The sequence below is a fragment of the Salvelinus fontinalis genome, chromosome 14, assembly GCF_029448725.1.
Source record: "Salvelinus fontinalis isolate EN_2023a chromosome 14, ASM2944872v1, whole genome shotgun sequence".
Classification (NCBI taxonomy): Eukaryota; Metazoa; Chordata; class Actinopteri; order Salmoniformes; family Salmonidae; genus Salvelinus; species Salvelinus fontinalis.
Window position 1 is genome coordinate 34,053,130 of NC_074678.1, and position 25,470 is coordinate 34,078,599.

General features: G+C 46.7%; 1 protein-coding gene across 2 annotated transcripts in view; it reads right to left on the bottom strand.

Annotated features, from left to right (window-relative positions):
* Nucleotides 1-25,470, bottom strand: part of LOC129810701 (procollagen galactosyltransferase 2-like) — a 44,196-nt gene that overhangs the window by 8,498 nt on the left and 10,228 nt on the right. For both annotated transcript variants that reach the window (XM_055861483.1, XM_055861482.1), the window contains exons 2-7: nucleotides 11,012-11,122; nucleotides 10,722-10,839; nucleotides 10,382-10,516; nucleotides 10,001-10,205; nucleotides 7,035-7,154; nucleotides 2,701-2,774 (exon numbers count right to left, since the gene is read on the bottom strand). In XM_055861483.1, the coding sequence (XP_055717458.1) occupies nucleotides 2,701-2,774; nucleotides 7,035-7,154; nucleotides 10,001-10,205; nucleotides 10,382-10,516; nucleotides 10,722-10,839; nucleotides 11,012-11,085 (726 nt within the window). In that variant the 5' untranslated portion in view covers nucleotides 11,086-11,122. The remainder of the gene's footprint in view (nucleotides 1-2,700; nucleotides 2,775-7,034; nucleotides 7,155-10,000; nucleotides 10,206-10,381; nucleotides 10,517-10,721; nucleotides 10,840-11,011; nucleotides 11,123-25,470) is intronic.

Here is a 25,470-nt window from a genome sequence, read left to right on the forward strand (position 1 = left end):
GTGCTCCCTTTATTTTGCGCCACAGATGGGAACCCCAACCACTGAAAGGTCCAAGGATGCCACAGTTATTTCTCTGCTGACTGGGCAGGCGTTGGAGTGGGCTACGAATGTCGAGGAGAGGAGGAGCTGGATTCGTATAAAGGGTTCATGGCTCTGTTCAGAGGTATCTTCGATCATCCACCAGAGGGCAGAGAGAGGGGTGAGCGCCTATTCCAACTATGTCAGGATGACCAGACCGCTGCAGAGTACGCGCTCACCTTCCGGACTGTAGCAGCAGCCAGCGAATGGAATGAGCCAGTGCTCTGTACACTATTCAGAGGAGGACTGCGCGAGGAGGTCCAGACGGAACTGGCATGTCAAGAAGACAACCTCTCCTTGGACGTACTCATTGCGATGGCCATCTGTCTGGACAACCTACATTGGGAGCATCGGTACCCTCGTCAGTTCTTTCCCTCCCTCAGTGACCACTCTGTATCAGATTCTGAACCCATGGAGGTAGGGGTCACACTCCTCCCTGTGGCTGAACGACGTAGACGGAAACAGCTGGGGCTCTATCCCTATTGTGGTCAAGGAGGGCACCAGCTTCAGCAGTGTCCGATATGTCCTAACTCGGGATCCACGAGAGTAGAGAGACGGTCATGTGATCTTCTACCCCCTGGGGCAGCTGTGTGTATTCCCATCTGCATCATTTTCTGCCAGACCCTTGTGTCAATCTACAGTGCTAGTGGATTTCAGTGCTGTGGGGAACTTTATTGACCAGACCCTTGCCTCCTCTCTCAACATCACCTCATACCCACTCTCCTATCCGTTTCCTGTTCAAGCCCTGGATGATTGATCAGTATGATCCGGAACCATTACACACATCACCACACCACTCACCCTCACTGGGGAGTCCACTCATCAGGAAAACATTCCTTTCTAACAATTAGTGCTCCAGTTCACAAGATCATCCTCGGCCTCCCATGGCTCCAATGCCATAACCCCACCATCTCATGGTCGAGAATGAAAATCACGGACTGGGCACCCGAATGCGGAGGACCTGCCATCTCTCTCGAGTCGTATCCCCTGTGGTCTGGGACGTAGATCTGGACATTTGCCAGGCTCTGGAGAGGGAACCCACAGCCACTACCTATCCTCCTGAGCGCATCTACATTCCCACAGGGGATATGGGAGCGGCTGTTGACCTGGGCACACACAGCTGTCGTCGCTGGACATCCTGGGATCACCCGTACTATTCAATCTCTCTCCGAGAAGTATTGGTTGCCCACCTTGGCGCAGGATGTTGTTCGTTACGTCAACTCATGTTCTGTGTGTGCCCAAACTAAGTCCCCGGCATGCTCCAGCAGGGGAACTCCTTCCCTAGTCTCATCTGTCCATTGACTTTGTTACCGATCTCCCCTCTGACGGTTTCACCACCATTCTGGTGGTTGTAGATAGATTTTCAAAATCATGCCAGTTTATTCCACGCTCTGGTCTCCCTACAGCTCTCCAGGTCGCTGAGGCACTGTTCCAGCAGGTCTTCCGGCATTATGGCCTTCCAGAGGACATCGTCTCTGACCGTGGACCACAATTCCCGTCAATGTTATGGAGGGTTTTTATGGAGTAACTGGGGTTCAGTCAGCCTCACTTCTGGGTACCGACCTCAGTCCAACGGGCAGGTGGAGAGGATGAACCAGGAGCTGGGGAGGTTCCTGAGGAGTCTCTGCCAGGACTGGCCGGGGAAGTGGGCCCGACTCCTTCCCCGGCCGGAATACGCCCGGAATTCATTACGTCACTCCTCCACCGGGCTTACTCCCTTCCAGTGTGTCCTGGGTTATCAGCCGGCCCTGCAAGAAGCTGAGCCCCTGGTTTGTAGGGCCGTTAAAAGTTCTCTGGAGGGTCAACGAGGTAACGTATAGGTTACAGCTTCCCAGTGACTACCGTATCTCAACTTCTTTTCATGCCTCCCTTCTCAGGCCGGTGGATCCTGGTCCCCTGGTTGATGCTGTCCCCCACGACACCCCTCCGCCCCCCCCTTGGACGTAAAGAGGTCCCGCCTATGCTGTCAGATCCCTACTAGACTCCCGACGTCGTGGGGGTCGACTCCAGTACCTGGTGGGCTGGGAGGGGTACGGCACAGAGGAGCGGTGTTGGGTTCCGCTGGAGGACATTCTTGATCCCAACATTAGCCGTGATTTCCATCTTCACAGCCTGGACCAGCCCGCTCCTCGTCCGGGATCCTCAGTTCTCTCCTCGGGCTGTCCCTCTGGGAGGGTTACTGTCACGTCTAGTCCCGCTCCTCCCCTCCCCCTTCGGTATTGCCGGTTTACTAACCACCGGTTCTGGCAACCATCATTGCACACACCTGCGCTTCATCATGAGCCATACCTGGACTGCATTACCTCACTCATTACCTCCCCTTTATCTGGCATTCCCTTAGGTTCATTCCCCAGGCAGTATTCACTGTGTTTCATGTCCATATGCTACTCTTGTTTCTTGTATTGTTCTGTTTATTATTAAACACACCACCTGCACTTGCTTCCCGACTCCCAGTGTCTATGTTACACTTGGGTCGTTTTTTTTTAACCCCAAATAATTCCCCCACAAATGTGTGTCTATATATACTTAAACCTCCCCGGGCCAGATTGAATGGTCTCGCGGGCCGGGTCTGTATATTGCCCACCCCTGCTCTAAACAGTCAGGGCCAGTGTCTTACTGTACCTCATCAAAGCCCATCTTGTCCTGCGGCATCTCGGGATTGTACAGGTACTCTGAGGGTGCTATGTTGTGATCAACTGTAGAAACAGAGAAGTTAGAGTTAATACAGCAGAGTGGGATCAGAGAGAGTATTTCCTCTAGGGTCAAACTGGTTTATTTACCATTCTCATGAGCAGAGAGAAATGCTGAGGGAGGAAGGAAAGAGAACTAGAGTTAGCAGAGAGGAAGAGGCGAAGCGAGAGGGTTTAGTCTGCCCATGACAATAAGACCACAAAGTGAGGAATTGTGGTCAGTGTCAAATTTGGTCAACAAAAAATGCAATTGCTAATTTCCTACTTGAGGCTTATTTGATAGAATAGATGTTTTGTGATGGTTAGGTTATGAATGTTCTGTTTGTCTGTTGCCAGTTTGTCTTGTCAAGCTTACCAGCGTGTTTTCCGAGTTCCTGTTTTTCCTAGTCCACCCGGTTTTGACCTCTTGCCTGTCCTGACACTGAGCCCGCCTGCCTAACCATTCTGCCTGCCCCTGACCACAAGCCTGCCTGCCGCCCTGTACCGTTTGGACTCGGACCTGGTCATGACCTTTTGCATGTGCTCGACCTGCCCCTTGTTGCTCAATAAATATCAGAGACTCGAACCACCTGCCTCCTGTGTCTGCATCTGGGTCTCGCTTTGCGTTGTTATAGTACAAACTGGCCCTGACTGACCCAGCAGATGCAGACCAGCTCCATCACGTTGTCTCCCTGCAGGGAGCTACCATCAAAAAACATGAGGAGCTTCTCCTCATTGAATCCCCTCACGTCCCTGTTGTGTTGGGACTTTCTTGGCTCCAAAAGCACAATCCCGTTATTGACTGAACCACGGGTTCAAACCTGGGTTGGAGCCCGTTCTGTCACTCCCACTATCTTAAAGTGGAGCAACCGCCCCCGAGACGTCCACCTCGGGGTTTAAGTAAAGCCTCGGATTTCTCTACTGTTCCCACAGAATACCATGATCTCCTGGAGGTATTCAACAAGTTCCGTGCTACCTCTCCACATCGTCCCTATGATTGTGCCATTGACCTCCTCCCGGACACCACACCGCCTCGAGGTCGGCTATATTCCCTATCCGGCCCTGAGACCAAGGCCATGGAAGAGTACATTGAGGACTCTCTGGCTGCTGGGAGCATTCGTCCTTCTGCATCACCTGCCAGCGCAGGATTTTTCTTTGTGGAAAAGGACGTCCATGCAACGACTACCGGGGCCTCAATGATATCACAATTAAGAATCGTTACCCCCTGCCACTCCTCTCCTCTGCTTTCGATCCTCTCCAGGGGGCTACCATCTTTCCAAGTTGGACCTTCGGAATATCTACCATCTCGTTCGGATACGTGAGGGGGACGAGTTAAAGATGCTTTTCAACACGGCCAGTGGACACTATGAGTATCTGGTCATGCCATTTGGGCTCACCAACGCTCCTGCTGTTTTCCAGGCCCTGGTCAACAATGGGATCCGTGACATGCTGAATCGTTTTGTGTTTGTTTACCTCGTCGACATCCTTGTTTTCTCCCGGTCTGCCCAAGAACACGTCCGACAAGTCCTCCAGCACCTCCTGGAGAACCAGTTGTTTGTGAAAGCTGAGAAGTGCGAGTTTCACCGCTCTACTATCTCCTTTCTGGGATACGTCATCACTAAAGAAAATGTCCAGAGGGATCCTGAAAAAGTGAGAGTGGTGGTGCATTGGCCCCAACCCACATCCAGAGTGCAACTGCAACGTTTCCTGGGGTTTGCTAATTTCTACCGCCGCTTCATCCGGGGCTACAGCACACTGGCGGCCACCCTCTTTCCACTCACTTCTCCCAAGGTACCGTTCACATGGTCCCCAGCGGTTGACAGGGCTTTTGTGGATCTTAAGCATTGGTTCACTACTGCCCCATTCTCGTCCATCCGGACCTGTCCCGTCAGTTTGTGGTTGAGGTCGAAGCTTCTGATGTTGGAGTGGGGGCCATCCTGTCCCAGCAATCTGCCCAGGACCAAAAGCTCTATCCCTGTGTTTTCCTGTCCCATCGTCTCAACTCCGCTGAGAGAAACTACGACGTAGTTAACTACGAACTTTTGGCGGTCAAGATGCGCTGGAGGAGTGGAGGCACTGGCTGGAAGGTGCGGAACATCCATTTTGGTTTGGACCGATCATAAGAATTTGGAATATCTCCGCACAGCCAAGCGCCTTAACTCTAGGCAGGCCCGTTGGGCTCTGTTATTCACCAGATTCAACTTCACCATCTCATACCGCCCAGGGTCTAAGAATGTGAAGCCAGATGCTCTCTCTCGCCTGTACAGTTCCGCTGCCACACCATCGGACCCTGGAGGGGGCCTGGCTAACCGGATGTTTGTCACTGATTCGGCCCGGTACCAGGTCCTGGAATGGGCTCATTCCTCCAGGCTTACCTGTCCTCATGGCTCCTGTCAAACACTGGCCTTCCTCTGACAACGCTTCTGGTGGCCCACTATGGTTCCTGATGCCTCTGCCTTTGTCACTGCATGCACAGTATGTGCCCAGAATAAGACTCCGCAGAAAGCTCCGCTGGTCCTCCTTCAACCACTGCCCGTTCCTCATCGCCCCTCGTTCCATATTTCTCTGGATTTTGTCACTGGGCTTCCTCGGTCTGATGGCAACACCGTCATCCTGACAGTAGTGGATCGGTTTTCCAAAGCCACCCATTTCATTCCTCTCCCCAAACTACCCTCAGCTCATGGTGCAGCACATCTTCCGGATCCATGGACTCCCAGTGGACATGGTCTCCGACCGGGATCCTCAGTTCTCTTCCCGGTTCTGGAAGGGGTTCTGCACCCTTATTGGTTTGTCGGCCAGCCTGTCCTCCAGATTTCATCCCCAGTCCAACGGCCAGTCGGAGCGAGCGAACCATGACCTGGAAACGACCCTACGGTGCCTCGTCTCAACCAACCCCACTACCTGGAGCCAACAACTGATCTGGGTGGAGTATGCCCGGGAACACTCTTCCCTGCTTGGCCAGTGGACTCACCCTATGGAGCAGTCGAAAGGGGAATCAGCCCCCGCTCTTCCCGGAGCAAGAACAGGAAGTCAACATACCCTTGGCCAAGGTGTTTGTCCGCTGGAAAAGAGCCTGGGCGGCTCATCTCAAGGCCAACTCCAGGTATCGTCGACAAGCGGACCACTGCTGGACGCCGGCTCCCCGTTATCGTCTTGGGCAAAGGGTATGGCTATCAACATGGGACTTGCCCCTCCGGGTGGAGTCCCACAAACAGTCCCCCCGTTTCATTGGTCCCTTCCCCATCTTTAGAGTCCTTAGTCCCACTGCTGTTTGTCTTCTGTTACCCTGTACCCTCCGTGTACACCCTACTTTTCATATGTTCAGGATTAAGCCCTTGTCTCACAGCCCTTTATCTTCTGTTTCCATGCCCCCCCCCCCCCCCCCCCACCCCGTGTCTTCGATGGCCATCTGGCGTACACGGTGAGAAGCCTCCTGAGTGTTCGACCACGGGGCAGGGGTTTCCAGTGCCTGGTTCACTGGGAGGGTTATGGCCCGGAGGAGAGGTGCTGGGTCCCCGCTAAGGACATCCTGGACCCGGCTCTCATCGCCAGCACCCTGGTCAACCAGGTAGGATGCCAGGTGGTGCCCCTGGGGGGGCGGGGGGGTAGTGTCACACCCTGCTCTGTTTCACCTGTCCTTGTGATTGTCTCCACCCCCCTCCAGGTGTCACCCATCTTCCCTATTACCCTCAGTGTATTTATACCTGTGTTCTCTGTTTGTCTGTTGCCAGTTCGTCTTGTCTTGTCTTGTCAACCAGCGTGTTTTCCGAGTTCCTGTTTTTCCTAGTCTGTTTTTTCTAGTCCTCCCGGTTTTGACCTCTTGCCTGCCCTTACACTGAGCCTGCCTGCCTGACCATTCTGTCTGCCTCTGACCTGGCATTTCATCAACTTGATAAAACAACTTCATATTGGAGTTGTGGCTGTTACAAAGTGTATCTGCTCTCTAATAGACTAGAATTGTCTCGCCTCTTCCCGCCATCTTTGAGGACATGTATTTCCATTGTTAGAGTGGTCACTCGACTATCTTGTCAATATAATAGATAATCTTTGGAGTTAGTAAAGCACTGCAGCAGGCCTGAGAGAAAAAGAAGTAGTGATGGGCTATAGATACTTAAACTATTAACTGCAATTCCGGTGATAAGCGTCAGGGTTACGGATAGGTTTTGGCTTAAGGGTTAGGGTTAAGTTCAGGGTTAAGGCTTGGGTCAGTGTTAGTGGACCATCTGTAGGGGACTGTGTTATTTAGAGAGGTGTGTGTGTGTGTTTGTCATAGGTGTGTGTGCTTACTCATGGCCTCAGCGATGGTGTGTGTGAAGCTCTCCTTCTCGTCGTCAACATTCTGCGAGGCCTTCAGAGGAACCGGCAGGAAGCCATAGTGCTCTCTGTTACACACGTACATCTGCACATCTGGAAACAAACACAGTCACACAGAGTTCATCAACAACACACTGATACACACAAACACCTGGACATCTGGAAACAGACACTGCTATACACAAACACTACCATGATTGTATCGGTGAAGTGCATGCTGGGAGACAGCATACAGACTCGCACAGCTAAGCATACACAATGTCTCATATAACCACAGTATTTAAAGGAAGATACAGTAAGCACAAGGATATACAACTGACGGAATATATACAATAATGTCCTTTAAGAAACACTTAAAGAACATGGCCGTGTGTGTGTCAATGTGTGCGTGCGTATGGGAGAGAGAGACAGTGAGATGTGAGTGTGTGTGTGAGAGTTGTGTGCCTGCGTATGAGAGAGAGAGACAGTGAGATGTGAGTGTGTGTGTGAGAGTTGTGTGCGTGCGCATGGGAGAGAGAGACAGTGAGATGTGAGTGTGTGTGTGAGAGTTGTGTGCCTGCGTATGAGAGAGACAGAGACAGTGAGATGTGAGTGTGTGTGTGAGAGTTGTGTGCGTGCGTATGGGAGAGAAAGACAGTGAGATGTGAGTGTGTGTGTGAGAGTTGTGTGCCTGTGTATGAGAGAGAGAGACAGTGAGATGTGAGTGTGTGTGTGAGAGTTGTGTGCCTGCGTATGAGAGACAGAGACAGTGAGATGTGAGTGTGTGTGTGAGAGTTGTGTGCCTGCGTATGAGAGAGACAGAGACAGTGAGATGTGAGTGTGTGTGTGAGAGTTGTGTGCGTGCGCATGGGAGAGAGAGACAGTGAGATGTGAGTGTGTGTGTGAGAGTTGTGTGTCTGCGTATGAGAGAGAGAGAGAGAGACAGTGAGATGTGAGTGTGTGTGTGAGAGTTGTGTGCGTGCGTATGAGAGAGAGAGACAGTGAGATGTGAGTGTGTGTGTGAGAGTTGTGTGCCTGCGTATGAGAGAGAGAGACAGTGAGATGTGAGTGTGTGTGTGAGAGTTGTGTGCCTGCGTATGGGAGAGAGAGACAGTGAGATGTGAGTGTGTGTGTGAGAGTTGTGTGCGTGCGTATGAGAGAGAGAGACAGTGAGATGTGAGTGTGTGTGTGAGAGTTGTGTGCCTGCGTATGGGAGAGAGAGACAGTGAGATGTGAGTGTGTGTGTGAGAGTTGTGTGCCTGCGTATGGGAGAGAGAGACAGTGAGATGTGAGTGTGTGTGTGAGAGTTGTGTGCGTGCGTATGGGAGAGACAGAGACAGTGAGATGTGAGTGTGTGTGAGAGTTGTGTGCCTGCGTATGGGAGAGAGAGACAGTGAGATGTGAGTGTGTGTGTGAGAGTTGTGTGCGTGCGTATGAGAGACAGAGACAGTGAGATGTGAGTGTGTGTGTGAGAGTTGTGTGCGTGCGTATGAGAGAGAGAGACAGTGAGATGTGAGTGTGTGTGAGAGTTGTGTGCCTGCGTATGGGAGAGAGAGACAGTGAGATGTGAGTGTGTGTGTGAGAGTTGTGTGCGTGCGTATGAGAGACAGAGACAGTGAGATGTGAGTGTGTGTGTGAGAGTTGTGTGCGTGCGTATGAGAGAGAGAGACAATGAGATGTGAGTGTGTGTGTGAGAGTTGTGTGCGTGCGTATGAGAGAGAGAGACAGTGAGATGTGAGTGTGTGTGTGAGAGTTGTGTGCGTGCGTATGAGAGACAGAGACAGTGAGATGTGAGTGTGTGTGTGAGAGTTGTGTGCCTGCGTATGAGAGAGAGACAGTGAGATGTGAGTGTGTGTGTGAGAGTTGTGTGCGTGCGTATGGGAGAGACAGAGACAGTGAGATGTGAGTGTGTGTGTGAGAGTTGTGTGCCTGCGTATGAGAGAGAGAGACAGTGAGATGTGAGTGTGTGTGTGAGAGTTGTGTGCCTGCGTATGAGAGAGAGACAGTGAGATGTGAGTGTGTGTGTGAGAGTTGTGTGCGTGCGTATGAGAGAGACAGAGACAGTGAGATGTGAGTGTGTGTGTGAGAGTTGTGTGCCTGCGTATGGGAGAGAGAGACAGTGAGATGTGAGTGTGTGTGAGAGTTGTGTGCCTGCGTATGGGAGAGAGAGACAGTGAGATGTGAGTGTGTGTGAGAGTTGTGTGCCTGCGTATGAGAGAGAGAGACAGTGAGATGTGAGTGTGTGTGTGAGAGTTGTGTGCCTGCGTATGAGAGAGAGAGACAGTGAGATGTGAGTGTGTGTGTGAGAGTTGTGTGCCTGCGTATGAGAGAGAGAGACAGTGAGATGTGAGTGTGTGTGTGAGAGTTGTGTGCCTGCGTATGAGAGAGAGAGACAGTGAGATGTGAGTGTGTGTGTGAGAGTTGTGTGCCTGCGTATGAGAGAGAGAGACAGTGAGATGTGAGTGTGTGACATTACTGTGTTTTTAGTACGTGTTTGTGCATTCCTGTTATGTGTGTAATAGTTCTGCTTGTACTCTACCAATCATTAGCCAGAACAATTAAATCAAATCAAATGTTATTGGTCACATACACGTGTTTTTGGGTGTAGCGAAATTATTGTATAATTACACACATTCAGTCAAGTAATTAAGTCACACATCTGGTGTCAATTACCCCGCCTGCCTTGTTTCCCTCATTTAAACACCTGATCGGTTATTATGTAAAACAGGCCTTCAGCACAAGACATAGTACTAGAGGTTGTTTCTGAACCAGGCTATATGACTCTAAGCTTACACAGTTGGTGCGTGGGTGGGGTAGCTATAGTGTGAGGGCTATGTTTAACAACACATCCAATAACATGGACTAGGATTTTGTTTCTGAACAGGCTCATGGTGACCACACATGGCGGGGTTGAAGGGATGGGGGGCGATTGGGGTTGGGGGTGTGTGTTGAACCCTGACCTGCCTGCCGGGCAGAGAAGGAGAACACCATGATGTCATCGAAGGCCCAGCTGTAGTCAGGGTGAGGGGGGTAGAAGGCCAGCTCCCTGCTCGCGCCACGCCTCAGGTCCAGCAGGAAGGTAGAGTGCACCATGGGTACAGCGAAGCAACCCAGACGCTTCCACTCCCTGATTGGCTGGTAGTCAGGGGTACGTTTGTAGTAACCCTGGGGGAGAGATGGAGAGAAGTGGAGAGGGAGAAAGATGAAGATAGAAGGAGACAGAGAGAGAATTTAAAATGTGAAGGGCTATGAGGTCCCAAATGGTAATTAGAATTACTTTAATTGCCAAGGTGAAGAGGTGACAAAGAGACAAATGATGTGGTCTCTATTAGGCTGTTTACCTGTGGGGTGATGCCACACCAGAAGTTAGAGTAGAGAGAGCGTGACTCTAGCATGGGAGCTACCAGAGTCAGGTTCTCAGCCATGAGCAGGTTGAGAATCTTTGGGTTGGTCAGCAGGTTATCACCGTCTGCAAACTAGATACGGAGAGAGACAGAGCAGGATACCGCATAAATACACAGAATGTAATCTAACAAACATCTAGTATTGCAGGTATGCAGTCTCATGAAACCAGAGACAGAAAGCAGGAATCATCATTCACATACAATAATGCAGCTAACTAATGTTACACTGAAATGTAACACATGCAATCTCATAGGTATATTATGAACTCAGTCTCACCAGTATGTAATCTGCCCAGTGTTCCCGTGCTGCCTTAAGAGCAGCCTGCCTCAGTTTCATCACATGGTTGAAGCGGGACGGAGGCCAGTGTTTGGGCCCCCACTCATCAGTATAGGATCTGAGGACAGGACAAAGAGCTTTACTTTCAGTGTCTCATATTCACCATGCACTGATGAGCAGTGAACTCCAAAGATGTATAAAATGAAAGAACGTGAACCAGACTAGATGGTGGTGAGATGCCCTGAGTCTGGGGAGGGGAGGTTGGCTGGGAGGGGGTAAAGTAGACTTACTTGGGCTCCTCCATGGGTCTCCACTCCACATAGTGGTACTGGTCCTGAGCCTGCTTCAGCCACTCCCTCAGCATGGCTGTGCTGTTGTCCACACTGTGGTCTGTCGCTGCCCTGAGACACAACATATTATGGGACACTATATTAACACAACGTAATGCACAAACAAGGTAATGAAGTACCAACTCACTGTAGCCCTTTCCTGCAGTCAAATGACCAGATAACCCTCTCGTAGGTGGAGCGTTATTCATATATTTCATTATTTTAAAAAAAAATGCAGAAAATGTGGTGTTTCTATGTCAAACAGTTTTGTTATATTTCAGGCTCTTGTAATATAAAGTGTAATATTGTGATGCAAACTTGAAATTGAATACATTTAAACTCTATATCTGACATGATACTGGTGTCTTCTTTTCTTTAAGCTCATAACCATGTGTGTGAGGTGTATACTTTTGTTTGAAAGTAGATTTGTTTAAGACTACCAAGAAACACTTTGACCCTGATTTAGCCCACTGCAGTATTAAAAAAACCATGATGAGAGTGTCTACATAACACATCAAAGTAATGTGTCGACATGATACAGCAACATAACTGATATGCTGTGTGTAGGATCAGAACACAAGCACACACACAGTGCCCTGTGTAAATCAGGTCTGGCAGACAGTTTGGAAAGCTATAAGGTGGAAAGGCTGTAAGTACAAACCACAGAGAGTAAAAAGAGCAACAAACAAACAGGCCAGAGTGTACAGTACAGTACTGCAGCTGGAACACCTCAACCCTCCTTACTGACACTGCTGCCACTGTCTGCACACCGTTTGCCTGTCGTTACACACACCTACCCAACTCGGTCACAGACTCATCCAGTCACATTCACCCTTTCTTTCTCACCCATTATATCACACTATCACTTCTACAGAGTCGTGGCCTCACAATAATAGCCTATGACCTTGAGAAGGTATCTATAGTACAACTTCAACATAATCAAGTAAATCTAACCTGATTCCCTCTCTCTCTGCACCTAATACACTATGTGCTTAATGGAGGAAAGGTCAATAGAGAGAGAGCGAGGCCAGTGTATCTGTAGAGGTCGCAGTGCCACTGCTGGCACACACACTCACACACACACACACACACACACACACACTGGAGTTTTCCACTGCTTGCTGTAATATTCCCGGCCATAACCTCTCCAGACAAACTCATACCCTACTATGTTGGAGTGCAGACAGACCAGAGATAGCAGTGTATAAACACACATTTTACAAAACCGCTGCTAACTGTCCACCGTGAGATAACACTATAAACAGAATTCATTACACACACCCAGTTCAGAATTAACAATATTGACATCTGTGACACACACACACACACAGCTCCAGAGAGCTCCAGATAGAGAGAGAGAGAGAGAGAGAGAGAGAGAGAGAGAGAGAGAGAGAGAGAGAGAGAGAGAGAGAGAGAGAGAGAGAGAGAGAGAGAGAGAGAGAGAGAGAGAGATCTCAGCAGACAGTTGTGACTTCATATTAACAGCTAGACACTAACAGATTTCCAGACAGACAGCGCCAGTCCAGCTGGAGAGAACGTAGGCCTGAAGGACCACAGGGGCAATCATGGGGTTAATAACAGCCCTTTCACAATGTGTGTCCCAGTGTGTGTGTTCGTTCATGTTTGAGCCTGTGTAAGGAGGTATACAGTGCCTTCAGAAAGTATTCATTTCCACATTTTATTGTGTTACAAAGTGGGATTAAAATCACTAGAAAAATGTAAATATTTGTACAAAAATTATTAAAAATAAAACACTAATATATCTTGATTAGTTAAGTACTCAATACGTGTTAGAATCTCCTTTGGCAGTGATTACAGCTGTGAGTCTTTCTGGGTAAGTCTCTAAGAGCTTTGCACACCTGGATTGTACAATATTTGCACATTATACTTAAAAAAATTATTCAAGATTTGTCAAGTTGGTTGACAGTCATTTTCAAGTCTTGACATAGATTTTCAAGTCGATTTAAGTCAAAACTGTAACTAGGCCACTCAGGAACATTCATCTTGGTAAGCAACTCCAGTGTATAGTTGGCCTAGTGTTTTAGGTTATTGTCCTGCTGAAATGTGAATTTGTCTCCCAGTATCTGTTGGAAAGCAGAGTGAAACATGTTTTGCCTGTGCTTAGCTCTAATCCATGTATTTTTATCCTATAAACTCCCTAGTCCTTGCCGATGAGAAACATACCCATAACATGATGCAGCCACCACAATTGAAAATATGAAAAGTGGTATTCAGTGATGTGTTGTGTTGAAATGTGCCCCAAACATAATGCTTTGGATTCAGGAAATATAGTGAATTGCTTTTCTACATTTGTTGCAGTTTTACTTTAGTGCCTTATTGCAAACAGGATGCACGTTTTGGAATATTTTTATTCTGTACAGGCTTCCTTCTTTTCACTCTGTCTATTAGGTTAGTATTGTTAGTATTGTGGAGTAACTACATGTTGTTGATCCATCCTCAGTTTTCTCCTATCATAGCCATTCATCTCTGTAACTGTTTTATTGTCTCCATTGGCCTCATGTTGAAATACCTGAGCGTTTTCCTTCCTCTCCGGGAACTGAGTTAGGAAGGACGTCTGTATCTTTGTAGTGACTGGGTGTATTGATATATCATCCAAAGTGTAATAAAATGCTCAAAGAGCATGCTCAAAGAGATATTCAATGTTTGCTTTTTATTTTTACCGATCTACCAATAGGTGCCCTTCTTTACGAGGCCACCCTGGTCTTTGTGGTTGAATCTGTGTTTGAAATTCACTGCTCAACTGAAGGACCTTACAGATAATTGTATGTGTGGGGTACAGAGATGAGGTAGTCATTCAAAAATCATGTTAAACACTATTATTGCACACAGAGTGAGTCCATGCAACTTATTATGTGACTTGTTAAGCACATTTTTACTCCTGTACTTATTTAGGCTTGCCATAACAAAGGAGTTGAAAACTTATTGACTCAAGACATTTCAGCTTTTCATTTTTTATTAATTTGTAAAAATGTAATAAAAATAATAATTCCACTTTGACATTATTGTGTGAAGGCCTGGGACAAAAGAATCCAGGCTGTACAACACAACAAAATGTGGAAAAAGTCAAGGTGTATGAATACTTTCTGAAGGCATTCAGACCCTTTGCTATGAGACTCAAAATTGAGCTCAGGTGCATCTTGTTTCCGTTGATCATCCTTGAGATGTTTACAACTTGATTGGAGTCCACCTGTGGTAAATTCAAAATATTGGACATGATTTGGAAAGGCACACACCTGTCTATATAAGGTCCCACAGTTGACAGTGCATGTCAGAGCAAAAACCAAGACATGAGGTTGAAGGAATTGTCCTTAGACCTCTGAGACAGGATTGTGTGTGTTTTTGCTTTGTCATTATGGGGCATTGTGTGTAGATTGACGAGGGGAAAAAATTATTTAATCCATTTTAGAATTAGTCTGTAACATAACAAATGTCGGAAAAGTCAATGGGTCTGAATACTTTCCGAATGCACTGTACATGCTTTATGGTAACGTCAGCAGTGGTTTACGTGTGGTTGAAAAACACCTGCCTTGGAGGTAATGAGTGGATGTGCATGTGCACTGTCTATTACATGTTTTTTCAACCACAAAATTGCTGCAGGAAATACATATGTTGGTACATGACTTTTTCAAATGAAAGACATAGCTCTAGGATTTGAATAGGCGTGGATCTGTGAAAAGGTCCAAAACAGAGGCGCTTCGATATGTTCTGTATATGAGGATGAGTGTATGTGCAGGTGTGTGTGTGTGTGTTTTGCAAGTGAGCATTCTGGAGTATGTGTTTGAATTTCATTACTTTGTTCCCTTGTCATATTCCTTATACGAGTCTGTGAGGTCACAGTGACAAATATGTCAGAAGGATTGTATCTCATACCTTAGGAAAAAAGTAAACCTATTTTGTAAATTCCTCACCACGCTCATTGAAACATAAACACAAACAAACAGATGACCACACTAAGGGTTGGTTTCCACATTCCCCACTAAAATGTTAACACAATTCTAGGAGGAGCCTATTCAACCATGTAGCAGTTGAAGGTTTCTGACTGATCTTCATTCTCCACTAAGCCCCTCTGAGCCTTAACACACAGCTCACAGGGGGGGGGGGGGGGGGGGCTGTACAGGCAGAGGATACACAGCCTGAGATGTCTATCTTTCACTTTTGTGTCTCCTCCTACAGTTTTTTTGAGGTGAATCTCCATCATTCCATCTCCTCTCTCTATCATTCCATCTCTTCTCTCCATCATTCCATCTCCTCTCTCCATCATTCCATCTCCTCTCTCCATCATTCCATCTCCTCTCTCTATCATTCCATCTCCTCTCTCCATCATTCCATCTCCTCTCTCCATCATTCCATCTCCTCTCTCTATAATTCCATCTCCTCTCTCTATCATTCCATCTCCTCTCTCCATCATTCCATCTCCTATTCCACACATGCATGTCCTGTTTCTGGGAGGATCTATCCTTTCCAGGCCTCTCAATTTCCTCTCCCCAGCCAGGGAGTGTACAGAGCAGCAGCTTGAGTCCCTGTGTGTCCCCTGTCTCCCAGGCTGCCTGGTCATCCCCACATCCCCCTAACCACACTCACATGCACTGCAGCCAAGCCTGGAAGTCAATGGCAATGATGTGTGAAAGGAAAAAATGAATGTGCTTGTGGGATACTGTGTATATCTTAAAGTGTATTCATAAGTGCACATAGTGCCCGTGTCTTAGCGCTTCTGTGAATGTGTGTGTACTGTACATGTGAGAGAGAGTGGTGAAATGGCAACTCCTGCTAAGTTTTGTAGGTGTTTAACCCTTTACACTAGTGGGAATTGGCCTATATGGATAGGGATAAATATACATGTTTCTGACAGAAGAAATATGAAAAGCATATGCAGAAGCATGGTAGAAATTACAAGAGAACAGTTTGGAGATTATAGGGAAATTATTAGACCAAAGTTGAGGAGAGTTCACCTGACACAAGACTGAATACAAACATTACACTGTTGATTTATATGTGCATTTTACATTTACTGTACTTTTCACCGTATTTGTTGATAACAAAATCTGAAAATACTCTGGATACATTCAGTAACATGATAAGAATATTCCTGGAAAACGTGAGGTAGGTGAAAAGTAAGGGGGGAAAATGACAAGGGTTTGAGTGAGAGGACTAACGGGTGTCTCCAAGTGGTCACAAACCTCTCCATAGTGTGCATAGTTCCTAAGTAATTTCACTGCACTTTTATGACTCAAAGAAGAGTCTTCAACTATAAGGTGCTTTTATGAGCTCTCCTAGCTGTGCTTTTGAGGAACTAGAGGAAGCACACTTGTAGTTGTTTTGAACACAACACTGTCCCCGCCATCACACAATTATGGTTGTTGTTTATGCAATCCAAAAACGGCCATTTTAAATCTCAGTCTGGGTCAGGTGGGCATAATTTCAAGGCTTGTTCTATTGCCAACTAGCCAACATGGCTACGTTTTAAATATGATGTTACAGTGCTAGGCTTTCACAGGGCAATTCAAAGAAGCAGATCGTAATTTTGGTGTGCATAGAAAGGAGTCATGAGTTCATTCAGGTGCGTGTTCCACGGCAAATGTTCTTCACAGTAGATAAACATAGGCTCATTCTGTTCAGAAGAACCCAGGGTATGACGCCATGTCATCACACATATTGATCATAAACGTTGACGTTGTATATGACATGAGTTTTATGATATGGAAATGTGAAGTCCTCTTAACTTAGAGCAATTTCCTCATTTAGACAACAAAACATTTGCAAAAGTTGCCCAATTAGTTGGAGGGATGGCGGCAACTTCTTGTCGCAAGGAGTGATCAAGTTCAAAACGGCCGTCAGTCAAAACCCATACAGAGCTGTGAAGCGCAGAGCCATTTATAGCATTTTACTGTACAGCTTCTCAGTGCCCAAATCTGCCATTTTCAACCCGTATACAAGTACGAGTATAAAGGGTTAACAATTCAGGCTTTGAGGGTTTGGACTGAACACTGGTCCACCCTCCTTCTTTTCACTCATCTCTCACTTTATTCATTCACGCTGCCCTCTTGGAAGTTTCCAGTAACTCTCCAGCTCATTATCTTCAGGCCCGGAGCACTGCATCTCTGCTTTCTTTCTTTATGATATGCATCTGGACAACACATGCTCCTAGGTTTCACCTACACATCCTTCCCCTCTCTTTCTCTCTCTCCATCCCTCTCTCCTTTATCTACGGGTCCCACCTGGACTGGCTATGCCATCATCAGTGAGGAAGGTGTGATTAGCTGACAGTGACAGTGATCAATGGGAGGGGTCAGAAGGGTCACACCTGGTCCAAAAACACTCAACAAACCCTTCAGTGAAAGTAACAAGGCCTAAAATCCTTCTAATGTATCTGGATTGGACATGCCCTCATACTGTAACTAGTGTTAACAGATATGCATCACTCTGTCTAAATTGTGTGTGTGTGTGTGTGTGTGTGTGTGTGTGTGTGTGTGTGTGTGTGTGTGTGTGTGTGTGTGTGTGTGTGTGTGTGTGTGTGTGTGTGTGTGTGTGTGTGTGTGTGTGTGTGTGTGTGTGTGTGAGAGAGAGAGTATTAAGTCTACAGTAGCCCCCATCCCCTCCCCAGGCTGACGTGGCTGAAGCAATGCATGCTGGCCTGGCAGGGAAGGGGGGGGGGGTGAGAGTTACTAGCCGAATTCCTCAGAACATTCACAGTCAACACACGGGAGAATGGCCCATGCTCCTCCCCCTTAGAGCCTATACAGCACCTCATCCTCACACACATGACTTATCCATACACACTCTCAGTCAGGCTAAACAAGGTAACTTGCAAATATAATCTGTCAGAAGAATCTCTGTGTTCTTGCCCTCTGGGCTACCCACGCGTACTCTTTACACACTTTCATCCATAAATTCACACTGTCGATTTCTACACACATTGAATGCCTTGCTCCCTAACATGCAATTTCTCACACTTTGTCACCCACATGAAATAAACAGACAGCTTTGAAATACACACTGAGTGTACAAAAAATTAGGAACACCTTCCTAATATTGAGTTGCACCCTCCCCTTTTGCCCTCAGAACAGCCTCAATTCATCAGGGCATGGACTATGCAAAGATTCAAAAGCGTTCCACAGGGATGCTGGCCCATGTTGACTCCAATGCTTCCCACAGTTGTGTCAAGTTGGCTGGATGTTCTTTGGGTGTGTATCATTCTTGATACACAATGGGAACTGTTGAGTGTGAAAAACCCAGCAGCATTGCAGTTATTGACACAAACCGGTGCACCTGGCACCTACTACCATACTCCGTTCAAAGGCACTCTTTTGTCTTGTCCATTCACCCTCTGAATCCATGTCTCAATTCTCTCAAGGCTTAAAAGTCCTTCTTTAACCTGTTTCCTCCCCTTCATCTACACTAATTGAAGTGGATTTAATAAGTGACATCAATAAGGGACCATAGCTTTCACCTGGTCAGTCTATGTCATGGAAAGAGCAGGTGTTCCTTAATGTCTTGTACACTCAGTATATATTGTCACTATCACTCTCAAGCATAAACGCTCTCATCCATCTCTGAAAACCCTAACCTCTGACTCACTGCACATCTAGATGATTAACCTACTCAGTCATGTCTAGATCATTTCAAACTGATAGTAAATTATACAATCACAATCACTTTGTTTATAAGGGAAAATAAGAAAGACAGATCGACTGAGAGAGAGAGAGAGAGGGAGCGAAGAGGTAGGGGGAGAGAGACGGGAGAGATAGAAGAGGGATGGATAGAGAGTGAGAGAGCATGAACAGCGCTAGTAAAGTGTGTCTCAGTGTTTAAGACAGGATGATGACACACAGACAGGCAGACTGACTGGGCTAAAATTGTATGAGCTCCTCTGGCCACTGTTGAATACATAACTGTCCTGTCATCATTACGTCCCTCAAAACACCTCTCTCTCTCTCTCTCAGGTATTTTCGTGTCTTTCTGAAGAGAAATCGAATACTTTGTCTGGATAGCAGTTTATTTCAGCATTGGCCAGATCCATTGTTGCTGGGCTGCCTCCAGAACTATTAGGTAAGAGACAATCACTTCCATGCTAACAGGCCCTTCTAACTGAGCACTCTGCTCTGTTTCAGCTCTGCTTTGGGGATCCACTGACACTAACACATGGCCCGGGATGTTCTGAGTACAGCCACAACTCCTGGCAGGGGACATGGAGCTGTTTTCTCTGATGTCAGACATAGGTCTGGGAACAGTCCCATATCCTCTCAGGTTTTATGAGGGAACAACTGGTATTAACACTCCTCGGGTAAGAATGGTGTGTGTAAATCATATCAGGAGTGTATGTGTTCATATTATGTTGAGTGAGTTAGAAGGTGGTATGGATTGTGTTGTGTGAATCATGGAGTTCCTGTGACACTGAGTTACTCCCTAAGCATAAGTCTAGCCCAAGGCGATGGGAAATTTGGTATGGGATTGGTAATGGGAATCAGAAGGAGAGGCAGGGTACTGGCCAGCTGAGTAGAAACAGACACACACACACCACCACATGCAGACCCCAACGGACTGACACTGGGCCAAAGCACTGAGGATAATTAAACACACACTCACATACCAGCCATGTGCCAGTGATATGATCTAATGCACAGAGTGAGAGAGGGAAATCAAATCAAAGAGAGAGAGCGTGAGAGGGAAAGAGAGAGAGAGAGCAAGAGAGAGATGGGGAGAAGATGATACAGAGAAACCAAGAGAGAAAAAATCTGATATCATAATTTACATTCACAAAAGCCCAAATTGTCGGCTTCAAAATCTTATCCTGTCTTCTTCCCCCTTTCCTTTCTGTGAAAAAAAAACACTCCCAAAAATGTCAAAGGATCTCCTGACATGGTCAAAAAGACATAAACCAAGGCCCCATCCCCAGGCCTGACAGAAGAATTAGAACCATGAGATACCCCTCCAGAACCCACACTGCTATCAGGCCTGACAGAAGAATTAGAACCATGAGATACCCCTCCAGAACCCACACTGCTATCAGGCCTGACAGAAGAATTAGAACCATGAGATACCCCTCCAGAACCCACACTGCTATCAGGCCTGACAGAAGAATTAGAACCATGAGATACCCCACACTGCTATCAGGCCTGAGGTGACACAGTTGCACTCGGAGGTGGATCAAGGTTCTATACTCCCAGCAAGAGTCTACACAGCACAATGGAATTCTAGGAGGTGGAATATAGTGTAGATCAGAGGAAATAGTTGGTTGTTGGACTGCTACTTAGCTTTCAATGTTGTAATCCGGTAGAAAGGGAGCTCTTTGGAAGCAAGGGTAAAACTTTCCAGTTTGAATGTTTGTTGCAGCTCGTTCCAGTCACTAGCTGCAGCGAACTGAAAAGAGGAGCGACCCAGGGATGTGTGTGCTTTGGGGACCTTTAACAGAATGTGACTGGCAGAACGAGTGTTGTATATGGATAATGAGGGCTGCAGTAGGTATCTCAGATAGGGGGGAGTGAGGCCTAAGAAGGTTTTATAAATAAGCATCAACCAGTGGGTCTTGCGACGGGTATTCAGAGATGATCAGTTTAAAGAGGAGTATAGAGTGTCCTATAAGGAGTATTGGTGGCAAATATGATGGCCGAATGGTAAAGAACATCTAGCCGCTCGAGAGCATCCTTACCTGGTAGGATGGTAGGATGGTCATCTGAATCAGGGTTAGTTTGGCAGCTGGGGTGAAAGAGGAGCGATTACGATAGAGGAAACCAAGTCTAGATTTAACTTTAGCCTGTAGCTTTGATGTGCTGAGAGAAGGATAGTGCACCGTCTAGCCATACTCTCAAGTGAGGTGTGGGAAGAGTGGCATTCTTCTTACCAAACCACATGGCCTTTGTTTTGGAGGTGTTCAAAACAAGGTTAAGGGTAGAGAAAGCTTTGTTGGATACGAAGAAAGCTTTGTTGTAGAGCATTTAACACAAAATCTGGAGAGGGACCAGCTGAGTATAAGACTGTATCATCTGCATATAAATGGATGAGAAAGCTTCCTACTGCCTGAGCTATGTTGTTGATGTTTATTGAGAAGAGCGTGGGGCCTAGGATCGGGCCTTGGGGTACTCCCTTGGTGACAGGCAGTGGCTGAAACAGCAGATTTTCTGACTTTATACACTGCACTCTTTGAGAGGTAGTTAGCAAATCAGGCCAAAGACCCCTCAGAGACACCAATACTCCTTAGCCGGACCACAAGAATGGTCTACCGTATCAAACGCTTCGACCAAGTCAATAAAAATAGCAGCACAACATTGCTTAGAATCAAGGGCAATGGTGACATCATTGAGGACCTTTAAGGTTGCAGTGACACATCCATAACCTGAGCGGAAACCAGATTGCATACCAGAGAGAATACTATAGACATCAAGAAAGCCAGTCAGTTGATGATTGACAAGTTTTTCCAACACTTTTGATGAACAGGGCAAAATAGAAATAGGCCTATAACAGTTAGGATCAGCTTGATCTCCCACTTTAAATAAAGGACGAACCGTGACTGCCTTCCAAGCAATGGGAACCTCCCCAGAAAGGTGAGACAGGTTAAAAAGATCGGAGATAGGCTTGGCGATGATAGGGGCAGCAACCTTAAAGAAGAAAGGGTCTAAACCATCTGACCCAGATGTTTTTCTGGGTGCAAGTTTAAGGAGCTCCTTTAGCACCTCGACCTCAGTGACCACCTGCAGGGAGAAACTTTGTAGCGGGGTAGGGGAAAAGAGGGAGAAGCATCAGGGATAGTCGCATTAGAAGGGGTGGGAGATGAGGAAATGTTGGACGGGCAAGGAGGCATGGCTTAGTCAAATAGGAATCCTGACTTAATGAAGTGGTGATTAAAGAGCTCAGTCATGTGTTTCTTGTCAGTAACAACCACATCATCAACATTAAGGGACATGGGAAGCTACGAGGAGGAGGGTTTATTCTCCAGGTCTTTAACTGTTTCCCAGAAATTCTTGGTGTTAGACCCACAGAGAGAGAACTGCTCCTTAAAGTAACTAACTTTGGTCTTCCGGATAGATTGAGTGAACTTATTTCTCATTTGCCTGAACAATAGCCAGTCAGCCTGAGTATGCGTGTGCCGAGCCTTTCGCCAAATGCAATTTTTGAGGTAAAGTAACTCTGCAAGATCACGGTCGAACCAGAGGCTGAACCTGTTTTTAATTCTCATTTTCTTCATGGGGTCGTGTTTGTTAACAATACCACTGAAAATATCAAAAAAGAAGGTCCAAACTTCTTCAACAGAGGGGATCAAGCTGATTCTATCCCATTTTACAAAGGCCAGATCATGAAGGAAGGCTTGCTCATTAAAGTTTATTAGCAAGCATCTATGACAAATCAGCACAGGTTGTTTCACTGAGCAGCCATTACGAACCCAGGCTGTAAAACAGTGATCACTAAGGTCAATACAGAAAACACCAGACTGATACCTATCAGGATTATTTGTGAGGATAACCTAGCCTTTTCTGGGTGTTTGGAGTCATACATTGTGGGATTGGTAATAATCTGAGAAAGATTTAAGGAGTCCCGTTGCTTTAGGACTTGGTCAGGTGGTTTAAGCATGTCCCAGATTAGGTCACCTAGCAGGACAAATTCAGACTTGTTATAAGGGGCCAGGAGAGAGCTTAGGGCAGTTAGGGTACAGGCCTGTGCTGATGGATGACGATAGCACCCAGCAACAGTCAACAAAGAGCTATTTGAAAGTTTAATGTTTAAAACCAGCAAATCAAATTGTTTGGGGACAGACTTGGTGGAGACAATCGAGCACTGAAGTTGTTCCTTGGTAAATATTGCCACTTCCCCAACTTTGGAAGATCTGTCTTGCCAAACAAGGTTATAACCAGAAAGGTTAACATCAGTATTCAAAACACTCTTCCTTAACCATGTCTCAGTAATGACCAACACATCTGGATTGGAGCTATGAACCCACACTTTCAATTGATCCATTTTAGGTAATACGTTTCTAGTGTTAACGTGCAGAAAACCCAGGCTTTTACGAGAGCAGAAATCAATGAAGCAGACATCAGAGCACAGGTCATAATTGGGGCTAGCAACAGTAGATGGGCCAGGGTGTACATGCACATTTCCAGATATCATCAACAGTAATACAATCAAGGCACGGCAGAGGACAGGGAGAGCTCTGCAGTGCTGATTTATAACATCTGAATGTGCATCAGATTGCAAAAAGATCATATTGTACAGCGATTTCATCAGGTAACATGAATACAAAGCGAGAGGTGGTTAGAATAGGATGGGAGACCAAAAGTCTGTGTAACCAATAGAGAGCCAGAGTCCCGAGTGTGGGAACAAACATAGTCTGTCCCACGGTTGGGTAAAGAAAGTTTGGAGTCAACAAAGTATGCAGGAGTTATGAGGCAAAAAGCAAAATAGAAAAATGCACAATAAAAAAATAAAATATATAACGACTTTGGGCTAGCCATCGTTTGTTCAGAGCAACTCGCCCCAACAGTGCGTGTGTGCTGGAGGCAAGCGAAAGCTCGGGAGAAAGGGGTGAGTGTGGTGGGGGTACCTGTACAAGACAGGGGGAGACAGGCCAGGGCAGACGGTGAACAGATTGCCAGGTGGAATCCAAGCAGCAGTGCAGCAGGCAACAGGAGTAGGTGTCACACCCACTTGGGAGATGCTTTTATTTCTGGAGGCAGATTTCTTGTAAAAAATACCAGTGAATGGTCTTTCAACAGCAGGAGGGGGCTTCAAGGGAGGATGCTTCAAAGACTCCTGCCACTTGTTGGGCCCAAAGGCCTCGACACCCTTTACTTCACACCTAAGTGCTAATTGAGCATTAACTCAGCATTAACTCAGTAAAATATATCATTGTAATGTACTTTTTTCCCATTTTTTTCATTTTTCTTTTTCTTCTTTGCTTTCAAAATGGCATCAGACCAAACACTACTCACTCAGTTCCAGGTTGGATGGTGTCCTCAGGTCTCTGCTGTTTGTTTGCTAGAGTACCCTCCATATTACTTGGAAAAGGGAAATCTTGAAGCAGTAATCTCTCTGGTTCATTTTCGTTCAAAATTATGTCGTAGGTTTGGAGTTTTGATCTGGAGCGAATGCCATGCTGTGGAGGGTAGCATCCTGCATATGTACCTGCCCGAAAAATCCAAATATATCTAACTTCAAATCTATCCTTTTGTAAAAATGTAGAAAAATGTGAGAGCTCACATGCACCTGTGTCTCTCTCTCTGAGGGGGGGTGTGACATCTGTGCTGACAACACTATAATACCTAAGGCCTAAGGGCACACATGGTTTAGATGAAACTCTCTTTCATCTGCATGTAGCATTAAAACATGATGTGTGGTTCAGATTTTTTCTTTGTGGTTCAGATTTCTTGGAGTGTGCATTGTGCAGTGGGTTATGTCATATGATACTCTAACATGGGGATACGAGTATAGAAACCACAAGGAATTCTCTGTTATTAGGCTATTTCACATCAATACAGTTAATTCTGGGAACCGTTGTCTTTTCATAGTCCTGACATGATCTATGTCGAAACACATCGACAAACCATCTCTCCCTCCAGTTCACCACCTGGTAAAGCACTTACAATAAACAGCCCACAGACCTAGCTCCAGACTACTGAGTTACTCCTGAACGCTGCCTCAAAGATGAGCTCAGCCTTTCCCTCCAGTCACAACACGTAGTCATGACCTGGTGACCAATCACAGGACTGAGTTACATTCCATCAACCAATCACTGGCCTGGGTCCAGGCCCGGGTCCAGTTGTTGGCCTGCAGCCAGCTCAATGTTGTCCTGGGGGCAGAGGAGGGAGGGGAGGGGGGAAGGTACGCTGTTTGAGCATGGATGGAATGTGAGTTCACTTTACTAACCTGCTCAGTGCCCCTGTGTAATTCTCAACACAAGCCTGCCAACCACCCTGCCTCCGCCCCCTGTCTACCTCTTTCCTAATAACCATTCCCTGCATTCTTTCACAGCACAGTGTGAGTCTTTCTCACCTCTCTCTCAGTCCTCTCTGTCAGACAGACACGTCCATTTGCTTTTCAGACTACTGAAGCTTTCTGTGGAGAGTGTGTTATCCCATCTGTTCTGTGTCTCTATCATACACACAGACTGCCATTCCCCCAGCCATGACCCAGTTGAAACTCTCATGTGCCCCTACATACACACATGAACAGCGACAGTCTCCGTGTCGCAGACGAAGGGCAGGGAGAACTGAAGGTGAGCAGGGTACAAGCTCTACCCATCAGCCCCAACACAAACACACAGCCTGGGGTCCTTGCCGCCCAGTAATTAGCCACTAGCACTGGGTCTGTGGCCAGCACACATTTAATCACACAATCAGCTTTTATTTCACAAATCATAATTCTACCATTCTGTTGTTTTCACTGCCTCGCTTTATTTAGGTTGTATAACCACT